Source organism: Ceratotherium simum, chromosome 22 (genome assembly GCF_057802395.1).
Source record: "Ceratotherium simum simum isolate JZ-2026a chromosome 22, ASM5780239v1, whole genome shotgun sequence".
Lineage (NCBI taxonomy): Eukaryota > Metazoa > Chordata > Mammalia > Perissodactyla > Rhinocerotidae > Ceratotherium > Ceratotherium simum.
The window spans coordinates 33,024,038-33,047,130 of record NC_141921.1 but is presented as its reverse complement, the minus strand read 5'-3'; the positions used below and the strand labels follow the sequence as shown (position 1 = coordinate 33,047,130).

General features: G+C 54.8%; 2 protein-coding genes across 8 annotated transcripts in view; both read right to left on the bottom strand.

The window, feature by feature from the left end:
- The window catches only part of TCEA3 (transcription elongation factor A3), a 35,107-nt gene extending 28,892 nt beyond the window's left edge, over positions 1-6,215 (bottom strand). Inside the window, exons 1-3 of one of the 4 annotated variants that reach the window (XM_087446578.1) lie at positions 6,024-6,215; positions 923-985; positions 67-214 (exon numbers count right to left, since the gene is read on the bottom strand). In XM_087446578.1, coding sequence (XP_087302704.1) covers positions 67-214; positions 923-985; positions 6,024-6,092 — 280 coding nt within the window. In that variant the 5' untranslated portion in view covers positions 6,093-6,215. The remainder of the gene's footprint in view (positions 1-66; positions 215-922; positions 986-6,023) is intronic. The other 3 variants (XM_087446579.1, XM_087446580.1, XM_087446581.1) reach the window with 3 other exon arrangements.
- Positions 6,216-9,153: 2,938 nt separating this feature from the next.
- ASAP3 (ArfGAP with SH3 domain, ankyrin repeat and PH domain 3) overlaps positions 9,154-23,093 on the bottom strand; it is a 47,107-nt gene continuing 33,167 nt past the window's right edge. The window contains exons 6-26 of one of the 4 annotated variants that reach the window (XM_087446576.1): positions 22,103-22,214; positions 21,787-21,872; positions 21,280-21,355; positions 21,017-21,103; positions 20,730-20,839; positions 19,718-19,787; positions 19,348-19,435; positions 17,831-17,879; positions 17,513-17,703; positions 17,292-17,425; positions 16,944-17,038; positions 16,534-16,711; positions 15,495-15,580; positions 15,222-15,337; positions 14,314-14,381; positions 14,112-14,219; positions 13,784-13,982; positions 12,714-12,939; positions 11,778-11,868; positions 11,325-11,387; positions 10,475-10,537 (exon numbers count right to left, since the gene is read on the bottom strand). In XM_087446576.1, the coding sequence (XP_087302702.1) occupies positions 11,367-11,387; positions 11,778-11,868; positions 12,714-12,939; positions 13,784-13,982; positions 14,112-14,219; positions 14,314-14,381; positions 15,222-15,337; positions 15,495-15,580; positions 16,534-16,711; positions 16,944-17,038; positions 17,292-17,425; positions 17,513-17,703; positions 17,831-17,879; positions 19,348-19,435; positions 19,718-19,787; positions 20,730-20,839; positions 21,017-21,103; positions 21,280-21,355; positions 21,787-21,872; positions 22,103-22,214 (2,191 nt within the window). In that variant the 3' untranslated portion in view covers positions 10,475-10,537; positions 11,325-11,366. Of the gene's footprint in view, positions 10,538-11,324; positions 11,388-11,777; positions 11,869-12,713; positions 12,940-13,783; positions 13,983-14,111; positions 14,220-14,313; positions 14,382-15,221; positions 15,338-15,494; positions 15,581-16,533; positions 16,712-16,943; positions 17,039-17,291; positions 17,426-17,512; positions 17,704-17,830; positions 17,880-19,347; positions 19,436-19,717; positions 19,788-20,729; positions 20,840-21,016; positions 21,104-21,279; positions 21,356-21,786; positions 21,873-22,102; positions 22,215-23,093 lie in introns of all 4 variants that reach the window. The other 3 variants (XM_014783976.2, XM_087446574.1, XM_087446575.1) reach the window with 3 other exon arrangements.

Here is a 23,093-nt window from a genome sequence, read left to right as displayed (position 1 = left end):
ACGCTGAGTGCCTGCCAGGCACAGTTTCACCCCAGGTACTGGGAGAAAAACGTGGCCCAAGCCCACCTTGCCCCCTCTCACCCAGCAGCCGCTTCCAGTCTTTGATGAGGACTTTGGCCAAAGACACCACCTCCTTGTCCGAGCAGTGCTTGCGGATCCCATTAACGGCGACTCCAATCCTGGTGGTCTGCCAAGTGAGAGGGTGAGGGCTGGTCTGGGAATGGACACACATGACTGGCTGCCGCCTGCCCTGGCTCAACTACCCCTTCCCCCAGCCTCAGCCTCTCCAGAGCCCCAGCCCTGACCTGCCGCCCTCAGTGAGGTCCAGTGCCCAAGGCCCAGCCCCTGCACAGAGGGATAACTGCGCTCTGGAGAGAAGCTGAGCTGGTGGTGGGGGTGGGGGGCGGGCAGGACCACCACCTGATGGGGAGGACCCCGCCCCATTCCCCACCCCCTGGTGTCTCTGAGCTCAAGTTTCAGCTCAAGACACAGCTCTGGTTACTACAGCTTGGGTCTGTGCCAAGTTTTTCAGGGCCAAGAGCTTCTGCTAACGTTTGGGGGCTACACGGGCAACACAGGGAGGATCTAAAAATGGGGGACTTTTCCCTCTCCGGGGATCACTGGCCTCTTGGATCCCACAGGCCCAGGGACTTGGGAATTGGGATATTTGAGGACAGCAAATCAGTCTTTCTCCTAGACCCAGAGGGCCTGCTGTGCTTGGAAGGTACCCTGCCCCCATCTAAATGCCTCAGGCCCCACCCTCCGCGCACCTTAAGGTCTCCCCTCCCACCAGCCCTCCCCTCAGAAATTCCCCCCAGATCCCACCCTTGGAGGTCTCCCCCCACCAGGGTCTTTCCCTTCCCCAGAAGGTCTCCCCACACCCCCCAGGCACTGCCCCCAGGTCTCCCCACGCCCACCCCACCTGGAGTAGCTGGATGGACATCTGACAGCTGTTCAGCTTCTTCAGAAGATCGAGGGCTCCTTCCTGTGGGAGGCCACAAGGTGAGGACTGAGGCCCGTGGGTTCTGCCCCAGGCCCCTCTCTGACCATTGTGTGGTGGTGGTGGAAAAGAGGGGCGGGAGGTAGGAAGGAGACTGTTCCAGCTGCAGGATACAGGGAGACAAGTGGTCGAAGGACAGGCAAGGGACACAGAGAAGGAGAGAGAAGGAAAATATTCTGCCCCAGAGCAGCTCCCTAACTTCATCTCTACCACCCAGCTGGTCCAGGCCCCTCTGAGCAGGGTCCAGCCCTAACCCTTGGCCATTGGTTCTGCTGTTCCTTCTACCAGGCATGCTCTCCTGTTCCCCATCCCCTCCTCTAAAATTAATGACTTCACGGTTTATTGTTATCGCTTTTGTATAGTATCCTCCTCCCCTCACTTCCCAACTGCGAGTTTCTGCAGGGTGAGAACTGGGGCTTTTTTTTTTTTTTTTAAAGCTCTACTGAGGTATAATTGACATACAATAAACTGCACATATTGTAGGCTACAATTTGATGAGTTTTGACATCCGTATACACCCATGAAACCATCACTATAATCAAGATAAGAACGTAGCCATCATCCCCAAAAGTTTCCTGGCCTCTTCGTAATCCATCCCTCCTTGCACTGCCAACCCCAACCCCAGGCCACCACCATTCTTCTTTCTGTCACTATAGATGAGCCTGCATTTTTAAGGATTTTCTATACTGTCATGGACTCTTTTTTGTCTGGCTTCTTTCACTCAGTGTAATTATTTTGAGATTCATCCATGTTGCTGTGTAGATCAATAGTTCCTTTTTATTGCTGAGTAGTATTTCATTGTATGGATGTACCACACTTTCTTTATCCATTCACCTGTTGATGGGACTTGTGGGTAGTTTCTAGTCCGGAGTACTACAGATAAGCTGCTAGGAACATTCATGTACAGTGTTTGTGTGGACATATACTTTCATTTCTCTTAGGTAAAGAAGACTGTTTTCATCTCTGAGGCCTCAGGGTTCAGCACACAGCCCAGTGGTCCCTGAGTGAATGAATAAAGCAGACAGAAGAAGGTGGGAGGGGAGGGCAGGAGGAGAAGAAAGGAGACTCGATTTGCAAATCTGCTGGCTGGGGCCGGCCCTGTGGCTTAGCGGTTAAGTGCGTGTGTTCCGCTGTTGGCGGCCCGGGGTTCACATCCTGGGCGCGCACCGACGCACCACTTCTCCGGCCATGCTGAGGCTGCATCCCACATACAGCAACTAGAAGGATGTGCAGCTATGACGTACAACTACCTACTGGGGCTTTGGGGGGAAATTAAAAAAAAAAAAAAAAGATGTAGACTCAAAAGCCTTAAAAAAAATAAAAAAAGAAAAGAAAATCTGCTGGCTGCCAGGCCCCGAACAACCTCTGACTCATTTCAACCTTCTCCTCCCTCCCACCCACTTCCTAGAAGCCAACCCTAGTCTCCTGTCCCGAGATCGGTTTCCTGGGGAGCACATACAGACGGTGTGCTGTATGTCCCTTGCCCTCGCCCCACTGTGTGGTTCCAGCTGCCAAACCCCACACTGCCAGGTTTCCTGGACCACGTCCCAAGATCTGCCCTCTGTCAGTCCTCAGCCTCCCTTTGCTGGGGTTCACAGCGTGTTTTCAGAAGTGTGATCTGTGGGTGCGTGTGCATGTAAACTTACGGGCATACGACTCTGCGTGTTACCAGGAATTAAAAGCTTACTATATGCTGGGCTGCGTTCTGAGTATTTTACGTACATTTATCTTGTGTAACTCTCACAATGACCCTATAAGGTAGGTACTATTACTATGCTCATTTTTACAGAATTATTATCCCATTTTCACAGAAGAGGAATCCAAGAAACAGAAAGGTTACATCATTTGCCCAAAGTTACAGGAACTGAGCTGGGATTCAAACTCAAGCCTTTTGGGCTTGAACCACTATACAAACTGTATAGGTATGAACATAGATCTGTCTAGATGTGTACAGGCATGGAATACCAACATGGGTAAGTGCAGTGGTATGTTGGTCAATGTTTAATAATGAGTTCTCCAGGGAAAAAAAAACCTTTGTAGTGTTTGCCAATTTCTATGCTGTAAATACTGCTCCATGGCCAATTTCAAGCTACCAACAAGCTGTCACTGAAGGAGGTATTAGAAAGAGATTGCAGTATCAATACCATTATATAGTATTTCCACCATGTTGATATAATGGAGGTAAATAACCTCTAGACCATAGATGGCAGTGAAATAATTAGGAAGTGATAGTTTTGGAGTATTTATTACTGTTGTTTTTAATATAATTTATTTAATTGTAAGCCTATACTTTAGTTTTGAAAATAATGGCTATATTTAACAACTGGCTTGCAAAATCCTGAAAATTCAACATCAGTGTTAAGTCGGTTCTAGCTCACCACTGGGTGTGTGTCTCTGTATGGCACACTATGTAAGTGGGTCATGTTGGAGAAGAATAGCCCTGAGCCCCAGTTGTAGCTGGGCTCACAGAGCCTCGTGCAAGTGTTGCCAGGTGTGTCTCTCTGCGTGCACGCATGGGATGTGTAGCCAGTAATGTTTCTGGTCCAGGGGTGGAGCTGTGCATAGGCGGCTGGAAGCATAATGTGTTTATTTATCTTTGTGGGATGATGCCTGTGTTACAAGCTCTGAATGTGTAAGTGTGGCTGTTGGCTAAGCCTGTAGCTTTGCACGTCTGGGTGCAGCTGTGTTATGTGCATGCATGCAAGTGTGTAGTTGTCTTCGCGCGTCTTTCTGTAAACGTAGTGGCCAGTGTGTCTGTCATGTCAGAGTCAGTAGCCACGTCATATGCAGTCATTATGTTCATAGCTGCCTGTTTAACTGTTGTGTGTGGCTGCGTGTGTGGAGCTGTTTGTTGCGTGTAATTATGTGTAAGTGTAGCTGTGACTGCTGCTGTTTGAAGCTGTTTCAGTTGGTGTGCGCTCACAGCATCTGACAAAAGCCCTAAGGGCTGGGGCTTCAGTAACCGGCAGTAAACCCTGGGCCTGAGCTGCAACGTGGAGGATCCGTCTTATTACAGGAAGTGTGTCCTCCTCTCCCTTACCACCACTGGGCGGGCCCACTTTCACTCCCGGAGCAGGCCCCACCCCTCGGCCGCAGGCCCAGAGCTCTCTGTGCCCCCCCAGATGCTGCCCAGAGCCCAGGCGCAGACGTGGCTGCACACTGGCTCTGTGCTGCAGGGACCCTGTGGCCAGACTCGCATCCTTCCTGGAGAGAGCTCCTGTACTTTTACAAGAACCCATCCCCAAAGGACACCATTTCCTCTTCCCATTTCACAGAAGAGGAAATCGAGGCCCAGAGAGGGAAAGCAGAGTGGTGGGCCTAGGGCCATAAAAGGAGGGAGAAGGGGCCAGGGCAGGCCCCTTCCTCCTCAGCCTGAGCTCTGCTCCCAACCCAGCTGCCTTTCTCAGGTCTCCTAAGCCTCCCCATCACATCCCCCGCCCTCCACCTCTCTCCCCCAGAGGCCCAGAATCTGCTGGCCCAAACCTGGGGTCAGCAAGGGGCAGGGCTGGGATAACCTGTGCACTTGAGGTGGAATTGAGCTCAGATGACCTGGGCTGGGCTCTGCGGCCGCTAGTTGGGAAAATGCCCCCATGAGGTGAGGCTCAGTTTTGGTGATTTTGGAGGATCCTGGAATGGGGGCAGGTGGCGGCTGGGAGTGTGAGAGCGAGAAGTTCCCAGCACTGTGGGTTTCTGTGCAAAACAGGGGCTGTTCTCTAACTGACCGAGCACCTGGAGTCCTACTAAGAGCTTTACACACCTGTCTCACCTCTTCCACCCTCACCGCCACCGCCCGGCAAACATCAGTGACACTCCTTCCCAGGAGGCAGGCAATCTCACCGCCTCCTTACCGATGAAGAAACTGAGGCTCTGGCCTGCATATGGACACCAACTCTTTACTGCCCATGTCTATTCTAGGGCTCCCTGACGCTCCATGGCTCCAGCCACCTTTCCCTCCTCCCTGCTTGAAAACCTGCCTTAAGGTCCATCTCTTTCCCAAGCTCCTAGGGTCACAGAAAGTGCTGGAAGCGCAGGTCCTGCTCCAAGTGGCTATGGATGGCGGGAGGAGGAGGGCCCTCCGGGCTACCCTCCCCTCTCTTTCCTCCTGAGGTGCGCCCAGACCCTCCCTGACCCAAAGTCAAGTTTGCTCTGGCCAGGCATCCGGGCAGCCGCCGCCGGTCTAAGGCAAAGATCATGGGAAGGATAAACATTAACTTCAACTCGGCCTGCGCTCCGAGCCCCTGGCACTGAGCGCCCAGGGACCTGCAGGTAGGACTGCCAGCCCTGATTCCCCTCAAGCTCCGGGTCCAGGTCCCCCTCACAACCCAGGCCTCCAGCCCGTCCCCCTCCCCCCGCGCCGCGGGCCCCGAGGGCGGGCGCCGCAGCGGCCCCGCACCTGTTCGGCCCCCGCCCGCCGGGGCCCCACCCCGCGGCCGAGGAAAGGGAAAGTTGCAAACAGAACCTCTCCTGGCGCCCCAAGCTGTAGGGTCGCGGGATCCGCGGCCCTGCGCCCCTCTTCCCCCAGATCCGCTCGCCGGGTGCAGGGTAGACGCGGCACAGCACCCCTCATCAGCTCAAGTTTCTTTGCTCCTTCTCAGGGCACCCAGGATTTTGTTCCCCCCGTCGCCCCTCCCCCCGCCCCGCCGCTCCCCGGGCTTTGCACACGCCGAGTCCCGAGACTCCGAAAGTCCTTTTCCAGGTCCCGGTCTCTTCACTCGCTTTCCCGGGCCCTGCACAAGCTACCCAGCGGCCCCCGAACCCCACAGGTCCAGAGGGACGTGCGCCCAGAGGGTCTTCGGGCTCGCATGATCCCCCCCAGCGCCCCAGGCCATGCACACACCCACCCCGAGGTGTCCAGCAGCCCCCAAGGGGCACCGAGCCCTGCCCCAGCCGCGCCTCCCTCGGGTCCCTGAGTCCTGCACGCGCCTCCCGGGCGCCCCGCCAGCCCGTGCCCCCGGGGCTCCCCGGCTCGCACGCGCCGCGCCTCCCGGGGGCGGGGGCTGTGGCCCAAACTCTGCAGCCTCACCGTGTTCTTCCTGGCCACCATCTTCTCTAGCTTTTTGGCAATCCTCAGCAGCTCCTCTTCCTGGCCCATGGTGGCCCACGACGCCCGCCGGGGCGAGGGGAGCGGGGGCAGCAACTGGGCCTCGGGGGCAGGAGGCGCAAAGGCGGAGGGCGCGCCACCCGCGCGGGCCCCAAACACACACGGCACACACGCCTGGCGGGGGCGGGGCTCTCCCCCACACCCCCCTCGGCCGGCCGGCCTCCAAACGTGGGGGAGGGGTGGCGCGCGCTAAATATAGACTTCAAGGACTTGCTCGGGCAAAGATTGCCCGCGCCGGCCAGTCGGGCCTCCCGAGAGGGACGAGGCTGCGAGAGAGGGCCCTTCAGCTCGGGCCCTTCCTGGGGGGCCAGGGGCTGAAGGGAGACTTGGGGAGGAGCGGGTCTCTGGCGAGTGGGGAGGCCGTCGTCCCGGGACACGAGAGGCTGTCGCTGCGAGGAGGGAGCCTGAGGGCGCCTCGGAGCTCCGGGAAGACTTCTGGGCTCCCGCGTCTCTGCTCCGTTGCAGCTCAAAGCGGGCGGATCTAGCTCCGTGCCGATGCCCCAGTGGGGGCAACTTGGTGTACTGGGATCACGTTTTTGTGCACTGGGATCACGTTTTTGTGCACGGTCATTAAATCCAACTCTGCTCTATCCTGTGCTTATACATATATCCAGGCCCCCTCTTCTGCCGTCTATTTGTGTGTGTGTGTGAGGAAGATTGGCCCTGGGCTGACATCGTGCCCATCTTCCTCCACTTTATATGTGGGACGCCTGCCACTGTCCGCGCCCGGTTCGGAACCTGCGGACCCCGGGCCGCCGAAGCCGAGCGCGCGAACTTCACCACCACGCCAAAGGGCCGGCCCCTATTTTGTTTGTCACAGTAAAGTTTTGCGTTTCTAACAGCTTCCCCGAGTGCTACCGGTGCTGCTTCTCCCAGGACTGCTCTCTGAGTAGTGAGGGCTTGGGAGATTGTTAAGTGCACCAGACTTTGAGAAATACTGATCCCGGTGCATGGGTGCCCTTATTTATTCAGGGTCAGGCTACTGCCTCCCCAGTGGGATTGGGTCTGGAAGGGTCCATTTTGGGTGGAGGGGAGGAAACAGCATTGTGCCCCCACAGCTGTGCACACATCTGTGGAAGGACCTTCCAAGTGTCCCCAGCAGACCCGTGAAGGGTCCTAAACAAGTGAGTTTAATTGACAGAAAATGATCTTTATTGCCGGGAGGATGCTTAGGGACCTAGAGTGGAGGCATGAAAAGCAGTCCACAGTGTGTGCAGGGTGGGGAGCTGTGGTTTGGGGTGCTCACTGAAATCTCCAGACTTTCCTGAGAGAACCTTAGAGAACCCCATCCCAGCCTGGGTCATGGAGACAGTGTAGTGTGGATTCATGTGGCTTCTAACTGCTGCTGTGTGACCTGGGACAAAGGTAGGAAGAGGTGGGTTTTTTCATTCATTCAACAAATATGTATTGAGTGTCCAAGCAAGGAACAAGACAGACCCAGTCTCAGCAAGCTTGAGATTTGGTCTGTAGGCAAGAGAAACCCTAACCGAATTTGGACACAATCAATTCTGTATTATCACAACTGGGGTGAGGGTCAGGAAGAAGGGGGGATACCTTAAGGACACATTTGAGGGGACCTGCATCAGTTGGGGTGTCATCTTCTCTGAAGAAACGAAGTTTAAACTTTGGGCAGAAGTGCAGGGTGGGATTTGGGGGGAGGAAGGGAGTGTTCACGCAAAAGGAAGAAACATTCATTCATTCAACGTATATTTATTGAGCACCTACTTAGTACCAGGCAGTTCCACCCTGAGCATCCAGGGAGGAACAAACTGCTCTTCCGGGAGTTCCCAATGTGCAAAGCTTAGGGGAGGGAGGGTGCTTGGCTGTCAGGAAATCAGCGTGGCTGCAGCACCGAGGTGAGAGGAATGTAGCGAGAGGCGGGGCAGAAGGTCGTAGGTGGGCGGGGTCTGCCACGCAAAGCGTTGTAGGCCATTTTGAGGAGGTTAGACTTGAACGGTTTTGGGTTTGAGGAGTCTCTTGGCCAAGCCCCTAGGAAGTCCGTCTGGGTTGAAGGGACAGCTGTCTGCAGTTACTTAGGATTGCCTTTTAAAAAATAAAAGCAGATTTAATTTTCCTCAAATTCCACCCAGTTCCCACCCTGAGGTGTGTGACATTAAAAGAAGCCAAGACACCCACATCATCAGGGCTGAAGGACACTAAGAAAACATCAAGTCTGACCCCTTCATTGTACAGATGAGAAGACTGAGGCTGAGAGAGGCCCAGGGTTGCACTGCTCAACAGTATCGGACTCTGCTGGTACCCACCATATCCCCCTGCCTGCCCAGTATCCCTGGAGATCTCTGGCAGGCAATTCCTGGACACACCTCCGACAGCTTCCCACATCTCTCTGAGGGCTTCCGGGCAAGCTGGAGGTGCTTGGGGACTGACACCCCCAGGAAGGACCCCAGAGTTGGTGGTAAACACACCAATGTCTTCACTCTCCGTGGGACAACTTGAAGGCATGTTCTAATCAGTATAGTCTCTCACAGGTCCCCAACAAGATAAGCCCTAGTGGCTCACGGTGGTAGCCCCTCATTAACACACTTTTTATTGTTTTTTGCCCTGTTTCACTTCCCTACTCCCTCATTATGTTTCCTGGGATCACTTCACAAATAATAAACTACTTGCCCCCAAATCCTGTCTTGGGGGAAATGAAATTGAGACAGGGACTGTGGCAGAGCTAAACCACAGGTCTCCAGACTCCTCATCCAGTGCTCTTTCCTCCACACCTGGGTTTCCCAACCTCCGCACTATTAACATTTTGGACTAGATAATTCATTGCTGTGAGGGGCAGAGCTGTGCATTATAGGATGTTTATTTAGCAGCATCCCTGACCTCTAGCCACTAGATGCCAGTAGCACCTTCCAGTTGGGAGCAATCAAAAATGTCTCTGCATTGCCAAATGTCCCCTGGGCCAAAGTTGCCTCTGGTTGCAAACCATTGCACTACACCAGGCTGTCTCCTTTACTGGGTCCAGAGAAAGAATTCCAAGCCCTAAGATTCCCTGCCCTTCCCTATTGCTCTTCAGATCACATAAATGAAACCACTAGAATTTACTCAAAAAAATCCTTTATTAGAGATGAGTGAAATAACAAGTCTGAGATGAACAAAACCAGACACTGAGGGCTCAGAAGACAACCTTGTTCCTGTGGGAACACAGACCAGTCAGGTCTCCAGAGTAAACAGTCCAGCCTCCCGGGCCAGACTGCCGCGTTGGCCGTTGGCACCCTCTGGCCTCCCGTTTGGCCTGGCCCATCCCTGCCAGCGCCTGGTGCCCAGCGACCGTAAGGCTGGGGTGTTAAAGACTGAGGATGGTCTGGATATATTCTAACATGGGGCTGAAAGCCGTGCTGGAAATTCTGGCCCTGGGAAGTAGAGCCTATAACTGTTTGCCCTCCCATTTCTATCACTCCGCTTTCTCCTTTCCGGGCCCGTTCCTCCCCTGAGACCGAAAGGCTCCTGAGTTGACCGAGAGAAAGAGAGAAGTGAGGATCAATCATCCTGGACCGTTGCTTTCCTTCCTTCCTTAGAGGATTTAGACTCCTCTAAATCAAGGAGAGTGGGCACATGGGGGTGAGGCCTACTCTACTTCCCGGCTGGGGAGTGTGGCAGAGGTCCCCCAGGAGGCTGTGCTGACCCTCAAAAGGGGTGATATTTAGAACACTTATTTAACAGCCAGTAGAGCACGGGCATTGACCAGCCAGAATGGAAATGGGCTGCAGGCAGCTGCCGTGTCACACAGGGGCAAACCAGCTGATTGTCAGCCTGCCCGAGCCCAGGACCATCCCCAGGACTAGCCCTGCCCATTCCCAAGCCCAAGTTCTGGGACCAGCTTCCCAGCAAGGGACCGCCTCTGCAGGACCCTTGTCTTATTCATGTGGCATACGTAGAGCTGGAACTCAGTAAAGGAATACTAGACTAATGAAAGGCTGAGAAGACAGTTCCTAGTCTGGCAGAATCCCTGGTCTGGACAGGGAGAATGATGAAGGTGGGCTGGTCCTACTCTTGTGGAGCCCCGAGACTGATGGAAGAAACACAGTCCTGGTCTGATAAGGGATTGAGGGTTCTGCAGCTGAAGCTAGCTCAGGAGATCCAGCCATAGGGCTCCCTGGCCCCTGGGGGGTAATGAGATAGAGGGGAAAGAACCACCATCATCCCTAACATGGAAGGGTCCAGTGTCCTTGGCGGGGGCACGGGCCCGTTGCAGGGAGGAAGGCCAGCCACAAAAGCACAAGGAACAGAGACAGCAAGACCTAAGGGAATGAACACCTCAGCTCCCCAGTCTTGTGGGCTCAAGTCCTAGCTCTGAACGTTGGGGTCCAGCATGGGGGTGGTCCAGGCATGCAAGGACCAGCAAGGAGCTAGTCTTGCAAAAGCTGCATAGAACTTGCCGGGAGAACCCCAGTCCTTGAGCCCTCTCCTTCAGCGAAGCCAATCTGGGGAAAGAAGAATGAAAATTGACATTTTCTAAGCACCTATTATACACCGGCTGTTTTATTTATTTATTTATTTTGTGAGGAAGATTAGCCCTGAGCTAACATCCATTGCCAATCCTCCTCTTTTTGCTGAGGAAGATTGGCCCTGGGCTAATATCCATGCCCGTCTTCCTCTACTTTATATGGGATGCCTGCTACAGCATGGCTTGACAAGCCGTGTGTCACTCTGTGTCTGGGATCCGAAGCTGCGAACCCAGGGCCGCCGATGCGTGAACTTAACTGCTACGCCACTGGGCTGGCCCCCACACCAGCTGTTTATCTCCCTCAGTTTCACTACTGTCCTATGGTGGGGTGGATGAAATTATCCCCATTTTACAGGCGATGAAACTGAGGCTTGAGGAAGGGAAGCCACTTTTCCAAGCCTCCACATTCTAAAGCCCGGGTTCTTATTATCATACATGTCTCAACAACAGGCATAAACTAAATGCTGGGTGACAGATACCTGGTTGTGGACACAGATTTGTGTCTGGTGCCTGACTATGATGGACTGGGGATGACGACTCCTCAGAGAGACCCAGCTCCTGCCCCCGCTATGCCCCACTCCCAGCACACACAACCAATGCCAGCCCTGAGGAATCCCCAGGGAACAAGGAACAAAGGAGGCTTCTTTCTCGGCACAACTGGCCTGTCCTATGCCCACTCCCAGGTTCCTCAACTACACATGTGTGATTGTTTGAGACTTTGTGATTCAGCAGGGAGAGGCTGGATTAAGGGTGACAGCTCTTGCCTTGTCCCTGTCACATCCCTCTATGCCTGGGAGCTGGCAGTCTCAGCGGATTCCAGGAGACTCCTGTACAAGAGGAGAGTTAGGTAAACCCAGGGCTGGTACACAGCCACCCTAATCCTGCCTCGTCTGCAGGGAAGTGATTCCTTCTCTGAGCAACCAGCCAGGCTGACACAGCTCTGTTCATCCTCCCCGGGGGAGCAGGCAGAACTTGGGCCTCATCACCTCTGCTGCTCCTCAAGAACTGGGCTTTCCCTGGCTTCACCGATCCTGAGCTGGAGCGGGAAAGGCAAGGAGGAGCTCCAGGACAGGGGCTGGCCCAACTGTGGCCGCCTGGCCCCATCTGTACCCCAGTCACGGGGAGAGGTCCCCCTCTCCCACACACCTACTCTTTGCCAACTCTGCCTCCCAGGTACCCTGCCACCGGCCCCCAGACCACAGTCCCGGAGCTCCTACCGGCATGTTTCTTCTAGGTAGAGGCTGCCTGGCTGAGGGACAGTCTTCGGCGCTCCGCACCCCCCGCCGATAGGAGCGAGTGCTCTCGGAGCTGGAAAGCAGGGAAAAGGCAACATGACCTCGTGGCCAGAGAGCCCCTCAGAATAGGGAGAAAGGGCTCAGGTACAGAGCAAGGCTGGGGGCTTAGGATGGGTGGGCAGAGGTCCACGAGGCCCCCAGGCCGGGTCCATCACAGGCCCCAGAGGCCTGGAACTGACCTCCAGAGGGCTCTGGAGATTTCTGCATGTCTACTCCCCAAACTCCAGTCTGAAAGGGTATGCAAGGAAGGGAGGACTGGAACCTGGGTTGGAGGTGGGGACAGAATGAAGACCCCACTGAGAGCCCCTAGAATAAGCGACACAGGTGGGACTAGCCTCAGCTACTCCAACTTCAGCAGTCTGAGTCCCCGACTCCTCCCCAGCTCTCCAGGTCAGACTCGGGAGGAGGTGTGTGAGGAGAAAGAGGTCCAATCACCCTGTACTTAAGGTCTAGCATTTCTTTGCTTTCTTTCTTTTTTTTTTTTTTGTGAGGAAGATCAGCCCTGAGCTAACATCCATACCAATCCTCCTCTTTTTTGCTGAGGAATACTGGCCCTGAGCTAACATCCGTGCTGATCTTCCTCCACTTTATGTGGGACGCTGCCACAGCATGGCCTGACAAGTGGTGCATCGGTCTGTGCCCGGTATCCGAACCCCGGGCCGCCAGCAGTGGAGCGTGCGCACTTAACTGCTAAGCCACGGGGTCGGCCCTGGTCTAGCATTTCTACATAAGTCAAGGGCCTCAGAGCTGGAAGGTTTCCCAGTCTTCAGGCCGGCACCATTTAGAGGTGGGGAAATAAATGGATGTTCAGAAAGGTCAGGAGACTTGCCCAGGTTGCACAGCCAGGTTCTCACCAACCTGAACCTGACAGGGGGATACGTCTCCGCAGGTGCGGTTCCAGATGGCAGGCTGGGTCGAGAGGCGCCCGAGGGCTCCCAGAGGCCCTCTTCAGAGCCGTGCAGGGTTTGGCTGGGACCCCCAGGTTCCACAGGGCTTGTGAGGCTGGAGAAGGAGGAGGCTGGACTGCTCAGGCTCTCAGGGGCCCCAGGGGGGTCCGAGCTCAGGCTGGGGACTTCAGAACGATCTGGAATTGGAAGTGATAAAGCCTGTCTTTATCACTTATCTGCTCAATTTCAAAGCAGTCTTTAGCTTCTGGGATCTATCATGGTTCTCTCCCAACTCCCCACTCCTTATCTACCTTTCCAGCATTCTCCTTCAGCTCCTCCCCATCACGCTTCAGCCTCATTCATCCACAACATTATTTGCGACAGCCAGGGCCACACTGTTTTGCTTCCGCTCATACCATCTCCTCAGCCTGGACTCTCTGCTCATCCCTCAGGCTCGGCTCAGATGCTACCCCTGCCAGGAAGCCTTCCTGAACCACCCCCAATCCTAATAGGACATGCTCCCTCCCTCCCCCGACCTTCTAGAACAAGCCGGTTCATTCATTCAGCAAATAGTTCTTGAGAACAGCCAAGCACTGTGGTAGGAGCTGGAGAAACGGTAGTCAGCAAGACATCCAAGTCTCTGTCCTTTGGGGATTTACATTCTATATCACACCATGCCTCATATTATAGTAATGGCACTCCAGTTTTTCTCTCCCCCACTAGCGTGTGTCTCAGTAGCCCCCAAAGGACTCCAGACACAGTGGATGCTCAGCAAATGCTTCTCTCTCTTTTTATTTCAGTGAAGCATTGGACGGACCTGGGTTTGAATCCCACATCAGGGACTTATTAGCTGTGGGATCCTGGGCATCTCACTTAACATCTCTGTTCCTTTACCTGTAAGAGGGAGATGATAACCCCTACCTGACAGGTGACCGTGAGGATGATACAGACTAACACATGCACTCTTAGCTCAGTACCCCAGCACACAGTAGGCTCTTGATGAATGGTATGATGAGCATTTTTCTGGGCAGCCAACCATACCTCCACTGGCATGTCCCGCACGCCCTTGGACCACAGTCCGAGAAGGATTTTTGACTGGCAAGGGCGGGGGGCAGTCCTCACTCTGGCTCTGAGGGCCGGCTGGTCCCAGGCTGGTAATGGTCTCATAGGTCTTGTTGCTGATGTCCAGCCTCCCACTGGCCCAGCGGACCTGGGCTGGGGGCTTCAGAGGGCAGCGCTGCTGGGGCAAAAGTGTAGGAGGGAAGAGAGCCTGGTTCCTCCAGTTCAGCTCCGCTCCTCCCCACACCAGGTCCCATCTGGCTCTTTCGTTCTGCTGTCTGAGGCCCAAGAGGCAGGGGCTGGGACCCACCTTCTCTTCCTCGTCCTCCTCACTGTCAGAGCCAGGTTCTGTGGAAATTCCCCAGGGGTAGTCCACGTGTAGGGGGAAGGCGAGGGTCCCAGCCTGGGCCTGCTCCAGCTGCCAGAAACAAAGCCTTGTTAGTTCAGAGGGTCGGGGGTTCAGCAGAGAGACAGAGAGAGTCAGGCGCTCCCCCTTCTTCCCCAGACCTCACCAGCTCCTCACACTCCTTGTGCTGCTTCTTCCTGGCTACGTCCAGAGCTGTTTCTCCGGCCTCGTTCACTGTGAGGGGTAAAATCAGGGGTCATGGTCAGGGTCAAAGAGGTATTCTGCTTAGAGGTTAAGATTGACCTCTGGAATTAGATTATCTGGGTTGGAACCCTGGTTCTGCTACTTCCCGGCTGTGTGACCTTGGCAAGTTACTTCACCTCTCTGGGCCTTAATTTTTCTTGTCTATAAAATGAGTATAATACTTGTAATTACCTGATAAGGTTGTTGAGAGGATTAAATGAGTTAATACATGCAGAGCATTTAGCACATTATCAGGCACATGTTAAATAGTAAATAGTGGCTATTATAATCATTATTTCTTATTCAGATTCAGCTAATATTTATTTGGTTAGGTACTATCAGAAACATTATTTTATTTATTTATTTATTTATTTTTTCCCTTTTTCTCCCCAAAGCCCCAGTAGATAGTTGTATGTCATAGTTGCACATCCTTCTAGTTGCTGTATGTGGGACGCGGCCTCAGCTTGGCCGGAGAAGCGGTGCGTCGGTGCGTGCCCGGGGTTCCGAACCTGGGCCGCCAGCAGCAAAGTACGTGCACTTAACTGCTAAGCCATGGGGCCGGCCCCCAGAAACATTATATTTTATCCTCTCAGCAGGCCTACTAGGTCAGCGGTATCATTCCCATTTTACAGATGAGGAAGCTGAGATTCAAGAGATAAAAGGACAAACCCCACAGTCACAGAGGGGGTCAGAGGCAAGGCAGGATTAGAATCCACGTCTGTCTGCCAAGTCCATGCTTGTTACCATGCTCTCTGTCTGGGAAGAAGGCAGCAAGGCCCGCGGGAGGGGTGTCAGGAGGCGGAGTCTGAGGAGGAGGTGTTGGAGCCCCACCTGTGCCCGTGGACGCTCTCCCTTTCAGCAGCAGCTTGAGGCAATCGGGTTGGTTGTAGAGAGCGGCGTAGTGCAGAGCGCTATTCCCATCAACAGCCTTGGCATCCAGGTGACCACTGTGCGTGGGGAGGTGGTCAGGGAGGGGGGAAGGGGAACAGACAGGTGAGGGGGTCAAAGTCAGGGGGAAAAAGAGGGAGAAGAGAGGAGGGTGGGAGAAGAGGAAGGAAAGGGGGCAGCGTGAGGAGGCGGACAGGCGGGCAGGGAGGTCCTCACCCATTTTGGATGATGAAATCCACCAGGGGCAGGGAGGCCTGGTTGGCGACTCTGACAGCCAAGTGCAGGGCGAGCTCTCCAGGTGCCTGAATACACGTCCACACCTCTGAGTGTCCCCCCAGTTCACCTGCCCCCATCCCAGTATTACCAGCATTGAACTCTTGCTGCCCTGACTGCTCTTGATATGAAGCTGCCAGAACCCCTGAGAGATGAGACTGAATGGATGGAATCTCACGTTTGGGAGGAGGTTGAAGGACCATTCCATCCTCGCTTCCTTAAGTGGTTCTGCCTCCTCTTGCCCCCCATAGAAGGTGTTTCCCAAACTTGGTTCTTGGCCCTGGGCTCCTCTCTCTGCTCCTCTCTCTCACTGCCCCCTGAGACCTCAGCTAACCTCACGCTTTCAGCCATCACTCAGGTGTAGGCTGTTCCAGATTCTTATCTCCCCTACACACTGCACCCTCACTGCCCCATGGACAGCCCCACCGAGATATCAAACAGCTCAAAGACAGGGCATCCAATGTTTGATGTCCAAGCAGCAACTCCTGCTGATTCAATCTTTCAAATGTCTCTGATAGCCTTTCCCCCTCGCTTCACAGATGTTGTTACTGGAATCACCAACACAATGGCATTCCTTGATCTAATCTGACCCACCCTACCCATTTCTAAGGCTATTCAAAGAAAAAAAATGATACTAACATTTATTGCACACATATTATGCACCACGCCCTTTACATACATGACTTAATTCTCACTTCAGCACTGTGGGTGTTATTATTAACCCATTTTACAGATGACAAAATGAGACTCAGAGAAGTTAAGTAACCTGCTCAGGATCACACAGCTAGGAATAGACAGCCAGGATTCTGGCCCAGGTCTGCCTGACTGAAGTTGTGTTCTCTCCCATTTACCCCACTGATGGGTGGGCTTTGAGCAGATGTCAGGGGTGGGGCAGAGGAGAGTAATAGCTGGTCCTGGAGGAGGACTGGGGAGTTATGTGAGTTCAAGTGGGTTTTAAGTGGCCCTTGGAGGTGGTTCTCACCTGCCCCTCCGGCCCAGGCAGTGGCTGTCCAAAGTCCTGCCCATTAGCGAAGGCCTCCAGGACCGACAGGAGGTCCCGGTTGCAAATGGCTATGCAGAGTCTCTGAGGCTCAGTTGTGGACCGCCGGGCGAACCTGTGTTCCACATACTTGGCCACGATATAGTCCCTGCGGGTGCTCCTGCCAACACAACCGGGGGATCTCAGAGCAAGGACCATTTCCACCCAGCTGACCCCGGGAACCATCCCCCAGGAGACACGGATCCCCTTTTCCCCAGAACCCGTCCTGGACTCTTCTAGATCTGAGGCTCCCGTCTCCCCAAATTTCTGGTCCAAGATCCATCTGAGACCCTAGGCGCTGGGGAAGCAGAATCCCCCAGCTAGGATGCCTCTCCATCTGGGAACCCCCTTACATGTCACTCTCAGCAGAGGGTTTAAGGCCGCCGTGTGAGGGCAGCTGGGCCTCCAAGACCTCATTGAAGCGTGTGTTTCCGATGTTCAAGGCCAGCTGGGGTTGAGGGAAAGTGGTGGGGGTGAGACCGGTGGTTAGGACAGCGCCCACTGGAGGACTGAGCCCCCAGAGGTCCCGCCCCTCAGCCTTCCTCCCGGTCCAGGCCCCGCCCCTGACCATCCCCTTTCTGGCTCGTCTGGATCCTGCCCCGCCTTGGCCACCCAACAAGGTCTGGCGAAGCCTGTCGGGAAGTCCCGCCCCCTGATCAAGCCCCGCCCCGAGTCCCCCTCTGGCCCCGCCCCGCCCTCACCAACAGCTCAGAGGGGCCCAGCAGGTCCAGGGTGAGGGACTGCATGCGCGAGAAGCGCACGCCCAGCTCGCGGTGCACGCCGGAGCACTGGATGCAGGTGAGCACGCCCAGGTTGGTGCTGAGCCACGTGGGGTCTGCAAAGTAGAGCAGCTCGTGCCTGGCGGTGCGGGCCCCTCCCCTCCGCGTCCGCCTCCCTCCTCGCCCCCGCCCACCGGCCCCACCTGCAGCCCCGCAGTCGCAGCACTGGCCGTTCCCGGGCCTGCTCTTCACCTCGGCGATGAGCAGCTTGGTGAGGTCCTGGGGCTCCCCGTCCAGCCCGGCGCCCCCCCAGGGCCCCGGGCCGCTGCCGGGCTCCCCGAGGAAGGCACTGCTTAAGGCTTCGTCCTTGCTGTTCTGCAGCACCGACACCCACCTGCGGAGAGGGTGCGGGGAGGCGTGGGGTGATACCCGCGGTGGTGGGGTCCTGTATCAGGCCCGGAGGCTGGAGATTAGCTAAGCTCCCTGCCCCCACCCCCAGGCTGGCCGTGGGGGGCACTCACGCCTCACACTCGTGTTCGTCCTCCGCCTGGAAGTGGTATGTCCTGTTGTCTGTGGGGAAAGGAGGGCATGTCTGGTCCACAGAAATCCTGCTGGCCTTCCCCAGACCCAGGGAGCCTCACCCTTTCCTGACTCCCTACAGCAAGGCGGGCCTTCCGTCTCTCCCATCTCTGCTGGGTCCAGATGGAGCTTTTGTCCCTGTGGGGCCAGGCTCTGCCAAGCTGGGAGTGGGGGGGATAATGACAGTGGCCAGCAGAGGGGGCAGTTTCTCACAAGTCACCTCCAACGCAGGATCCCAAGAAGGCCGTCTGTGTGAAGCTCAGGTTCCAGGGTCGGGAGGTCTCCCAGGGCACAGGACCACACGCAGCTCAGAGGCACGGTATCCTCTGAACTGGTGCGGCCCCATGCGGCCCCACAGCCTCCTGTCTGGTCTCCCTGCTCCTTATCTCTCACCCTTCCCATGGCCTGTACCAGCTGCCAGATCGTTGTGCCTAAGCTTCAGCTCTGATCAAGGCACTCCCGTGCTCCAAGATCCCCCATGGCTCCCTATTGCCAGGAAATAAGGGCCAAACTGTTAAGCGGCATTCCCAGGGCTCATCTCTCACTACTCCTATGTGAACCCTGCACTCTGGCCAAACTGGCCGGACCCACTCTCAAGCTTCCATGCTTTTCCTCATGCCAATCCTGTGTCCTGAAATGTCTTCCCCCAAACTCTACATTCTGTGTCTTTCAAGGCTAAACTCAAATGCTCTCTCCTCCAGGCAGCCTTTCGTGACTCCCCACAGCAGGGCAGGCCTTCTCTCTCATCTTTGGTGGTGTTATATCTGCAGCTCCCTTCTGGACACTCCCCGTCAGCTTGCAGTCCTAGGTCCCCGCATCACACCCCTGTCAGACAGAACTCCCTGAGGACCAGATCTAGGCCCTTCTTAGCCTGCGCTGGCCCCCATGTAAAGCCTGTCACCAAAGGCTCCAAAGGATAAACACTGAAATTTTTTTTTTTTTTTAGTGAGGAAGATCAGCCCTGAGCTAACATCTGTTGCCAATCCTCCCCTTTTTACTGAGGAAGATTGGCCCTGAGCTAACATCTATGCCCATCTTCCTCCATTTTTTTTATATGTGGGACACCTGCTACAGCATCGCCTGATAAGCAGTGTGTAAGTCCGTGCCCAGGATCCGAACCCATGAACCCTGGGCCGCTGAAGCGGAGCATGTGAACTTAACTACCATGCCACTGGGCTGGCCCCTGAAAATTTTAAAGTAATAATAATTTTGAAAGCCAAATTACCCAAATCCATTCAAATATGTTTTACAGAAATAATCATATTTAATGTGGGATGTGGGTGCATTTTAATGTTTAAGGTGATGTGGGGGGAATCCTCTAAAACAGTGTCCAGGGCGTAAGGAGTGTCATGTCTGCAGTAGCAGCTGTTTGATAAACATGTGGAATTGGACACAGGCGCCTCACTGAAGCCTCCCAGGAGCCTTGGGCAGTTGCGGGGAGGGGACAGGGATGACTTACGCGTCACCAGGTCAAAGCACTTCTTCTCCTCGGGGTTTGGCCTCACTTGGCACGTCAGCAGGGTCAGCTTCACTGGGGGCCGGTTTATCTGTGGGAAGTTGTGGGGGAGGATGTACACGTTACCCTCTGCGCCTCCCAAACTCTTATCCCAATCTGTTAAATGGCATAATAATCCTATGCCAGTTTATGTCTACCCCCCAAGACCAGGTTGGGGGCTGTGGGTCCCATCCTTCCTCCCACAGGGGGTCTCCAGCTCCCTGGATCCAGGTTTGGGGGCCAATCTTGGAGGGAGGGCTTGACACTTGTCTGCTCAGGACACCAGAGGAGAGGACCCATTGTGCCCTGAGACCCCCACCCCTCCAGGCCTCACCGTGCTGTGTGAGATGGTCAGGCAGCCATACTTGACTCCACATTTCCTTTTCTGCCAGACTCTTCGAATTCTAGGGCCCAGAGGGATAGAGAGAAAGTGACCGAAGGCTCATACCTAATTCCTCTGTATCAGAGAACAAAGTCCTGGACCAGGTCCCCAGCCCCACCTGTATGACCTCCAGCCATACCTCTTACCTCTTCTGTCCCCTGACTCCTACACCCCACACTTTCTGGGGCTCCTGCTGATGGAGGAGACACAGCCCTGCCCTTAGGAAGCTCCAGGCTGATGGGGGAAACAGCCCCGCTCTCTGGGAATCCTTATTCTAAAGGGGACCATGTGACCTTGGCCCTCTGAGAGCTTCTAGTCTGGTGGAGGAGACACAGCTCCCAACCTTAGGGAACTCCTAGTCTGAGAGGGGGAACAGGCTCTTGACTGCAACAGATGAATTATGGTTAAAGATAAAGTAAGACAAATATTGAGACTCGCAAAATAAAATTAGCAAATCCATGATCCAAAGCTACTTACACTTCTCCTCTTAGAGGTACATACTAATTGGTTTAACAAAGTTATTTTTCTCTGATAAAAACTGATTAGTAAGTAGAAACATGAACACATCCATAAGGGCCTTTGCATTTCACAGACTGATTTTTTAGTACCAGGGAGGAAGGCTCAGTAAACACTTTCATTTCCAGGCATATTCAGTATATTGTAGAGGTTAGGAATGGGGGCATGGAGACTGTCTAGGGCACAGTAAGTGCTCAGTAAGTGTTAGCTGCTGCTATTATTATTCTTTAAGTTTAATAAGTATTCTTAATTTAGGTATTCTTCAGTGACTTTTAGCAGAAGTTCCCATGCCCAGGATTCTGATGAATTTGCATTGCCAGAGTGGACCCTGGAGCCCTCAGGGTCTACACAAATGATAAGAACAGTCCCCTTGGGCAGTTCCCCCCACCCTGTCATTTACTGGCTGTGTGACTTTGGGCAAGTTACTTAAGCTCTCTGAGTCACTTACCCATCACTTTTCTTGTACAGAAAGCCCACCTTCTCTGTCCCAAACTGCTTGTTGCCTTGGTGCTGGTGGATGCTGTAGCCACCCCCCGAGTTCTTCCGGCTCAGGTTCTCCTGTTCCTCAGACAAGCAAAGGAGACCTCAGGGCGTCTGGGTGGGAAGAGCCCCATTCTGCAGGCGTCTCACTTGGGGAGACTTCGCAAGGGGACCCTGAGGGGTCTTCCTTCTCCCCCTCCCTCCGTGGCGGGCCTCGGGGCAGGGCACTCATTTGGGGGTGACTCAGGGGCCGACCTCTCTGCTCTCAAGCTGCAGCGTCCCTCGGAGGGAGTCGCGGAGCTGGGTCAGCTTCTGCAGCTCCTCCTCCTGCGCTTGACGCAGCTGTAGGACCAGGACGGGACCCCAGCATCAGCCAGCAGATGAGCCAGGTGCACAGCCAGACCAGAGCAGCGGAGCAGTAGCCTCGCTCTCCGGGCAGCAGCCAGCTCCTCCACACCCCCGATTCTCCCGGAAGGACAGGGGACTTGCCACATGCCCAAGGGTGAGACCCGACTTACTGCATGTACCGAGGCCGCCAGCTTCTCGATGAAGGGGGACAGGCTCTGAGCAGCCTTCCAGCCATCTTGGAAAAAGCTAAGAGGTGTGAGGCCAAACAAGGAGAGATGTAAATGAGAGGTGGAGTGTGGGAGAAGGTGCTCTGAGGACCGCAGGGCACCTGGGGGCAGAAGAGTCTGACCGTCAAGAGCAGGCACTCTGGAGTCAGAGTGTCTGGGTCCAGACCCCACTTACTAGCTGTGTGGTCTTAGTAAATCTGAGCCTCAGTTTCCTTATCTGTAAAATGGGATAACAGTACCTGCTCACAGGGTGTTGGGGGACTAAGATCAAGTGTATAAGGTACTTAGTGCCTAATGAAGAGGAGCTGTAAAACTCATTACCAATAAGGTACAGGCACACGGAGTCATCGAGGGCCTGCCAGGCCTGGGCATGGGCCTTGTTCTGTGTTGCCTGAAGGGTTAAGGGGCGAGGGACCCTGGGGGTTGGAGTGGGGCCATGGGGAGACCTACTTGTGCTGGGCGTGGAAGAACTTGATGAGGCTCTGCAGGAAATCGGGGCCTTGCTTCATCTGGCTCTCCCCGGCTTTCAGCAGATACTGGGGGAAGGGCAGCGCAAGATGTGCGATGTGAGCAGAAGCTTAATCCAGGGACTAGGGGCTGCAGTCCCCATCCCGGGCTAATCCTCTTGGCCATGACTGAACCTTGGCGACATCTCAAGGGCCATCTGGCCAGGACCTGAGTTGAGCCTGTGACTGGGCCCTGGGGGTTCAGGAGAGGCAGACAGGAAGATGCATCCCACCCCACCCTCCCCCAGAGCACCCCTTACCTCACACATGTGCAGCTGGAAGACGCGCCGCTCTCTCTGCGTGTCCTGGGCCACCTCCCCAGGGCTCCCTCCTGTCACCCTGGCCCGGTCCCTCTCCTTCTCCAGCCTGGCCCTAGGCCCCAAGGAAAGAGAGAGCTAAGCAACTCTCACCAGCCCCTTTCATGTCCCACCATCCCTATGTGCTCCTCTCTGCACAGGCACACGAGAGTGAGGGGCCCTCCTGGGTGCCAGCTGCGTGGTGGGCTCGGTACAACGGTGAACAAGACGGATTCAGGGAATCCACAGGGTGGGGTGGGAGAGAGACACGAATCAAATCATAGCCCTGAAGAGAGCGATGAGAGAGTAAAATGGGGGACCTCGTCCGTCCGGCTGCTCATGAAGTGATGTCTGAGCTGAGCTGGGATCTGAAGTCTCAGAAGTTGCCTTGGAGGAAGTTGCCTTGGCAGGAGGCAGAGGGATCAGGGCTCACGAGCAGAGATGGAGAGAGGGGTTCCAGGTGAGGTAAAGAGGGGCCAGCCCATGCAGGGCCTAATTAAGACATGTTAAGGTTCTTGGTCTTTGTCCCAAGAGCAATGGGAAGGAGTGAAGGTTTTTTTTTTTTTTTAATTTTTATTTATTTATTTTTTTCCCCCAAAGCCCCCGTAGATAGTTGTATGTCATAGTTGCACAGCCTTCTAGTTGCTGTATGTGGGACGCGGCCTCAGCATGGCCAGAGAAGTGGTGTGTCGGTGCGCGCCTGGGATCTGAACCCGGGCCGCCAGCAGCGGAGCGTGCACACTTAACCGCTAAGCCACGGGGCTGGCCCAGGAGTGAAGGTTTTTATGCAGGGAGGGGATGGGCTCAGGTAAGGCCAGGTGGACTTGGGGTGACCAATTCTGATTTTGCTGGAAGGGATTTAGGACCACAAAGTGCCTTCATTCTTCTGAGCCATGGAGCTTCCCATTTAAAGCTTACAAAACCTTTGTTCTTTTCTTTGTAAGTGAAGACAGAA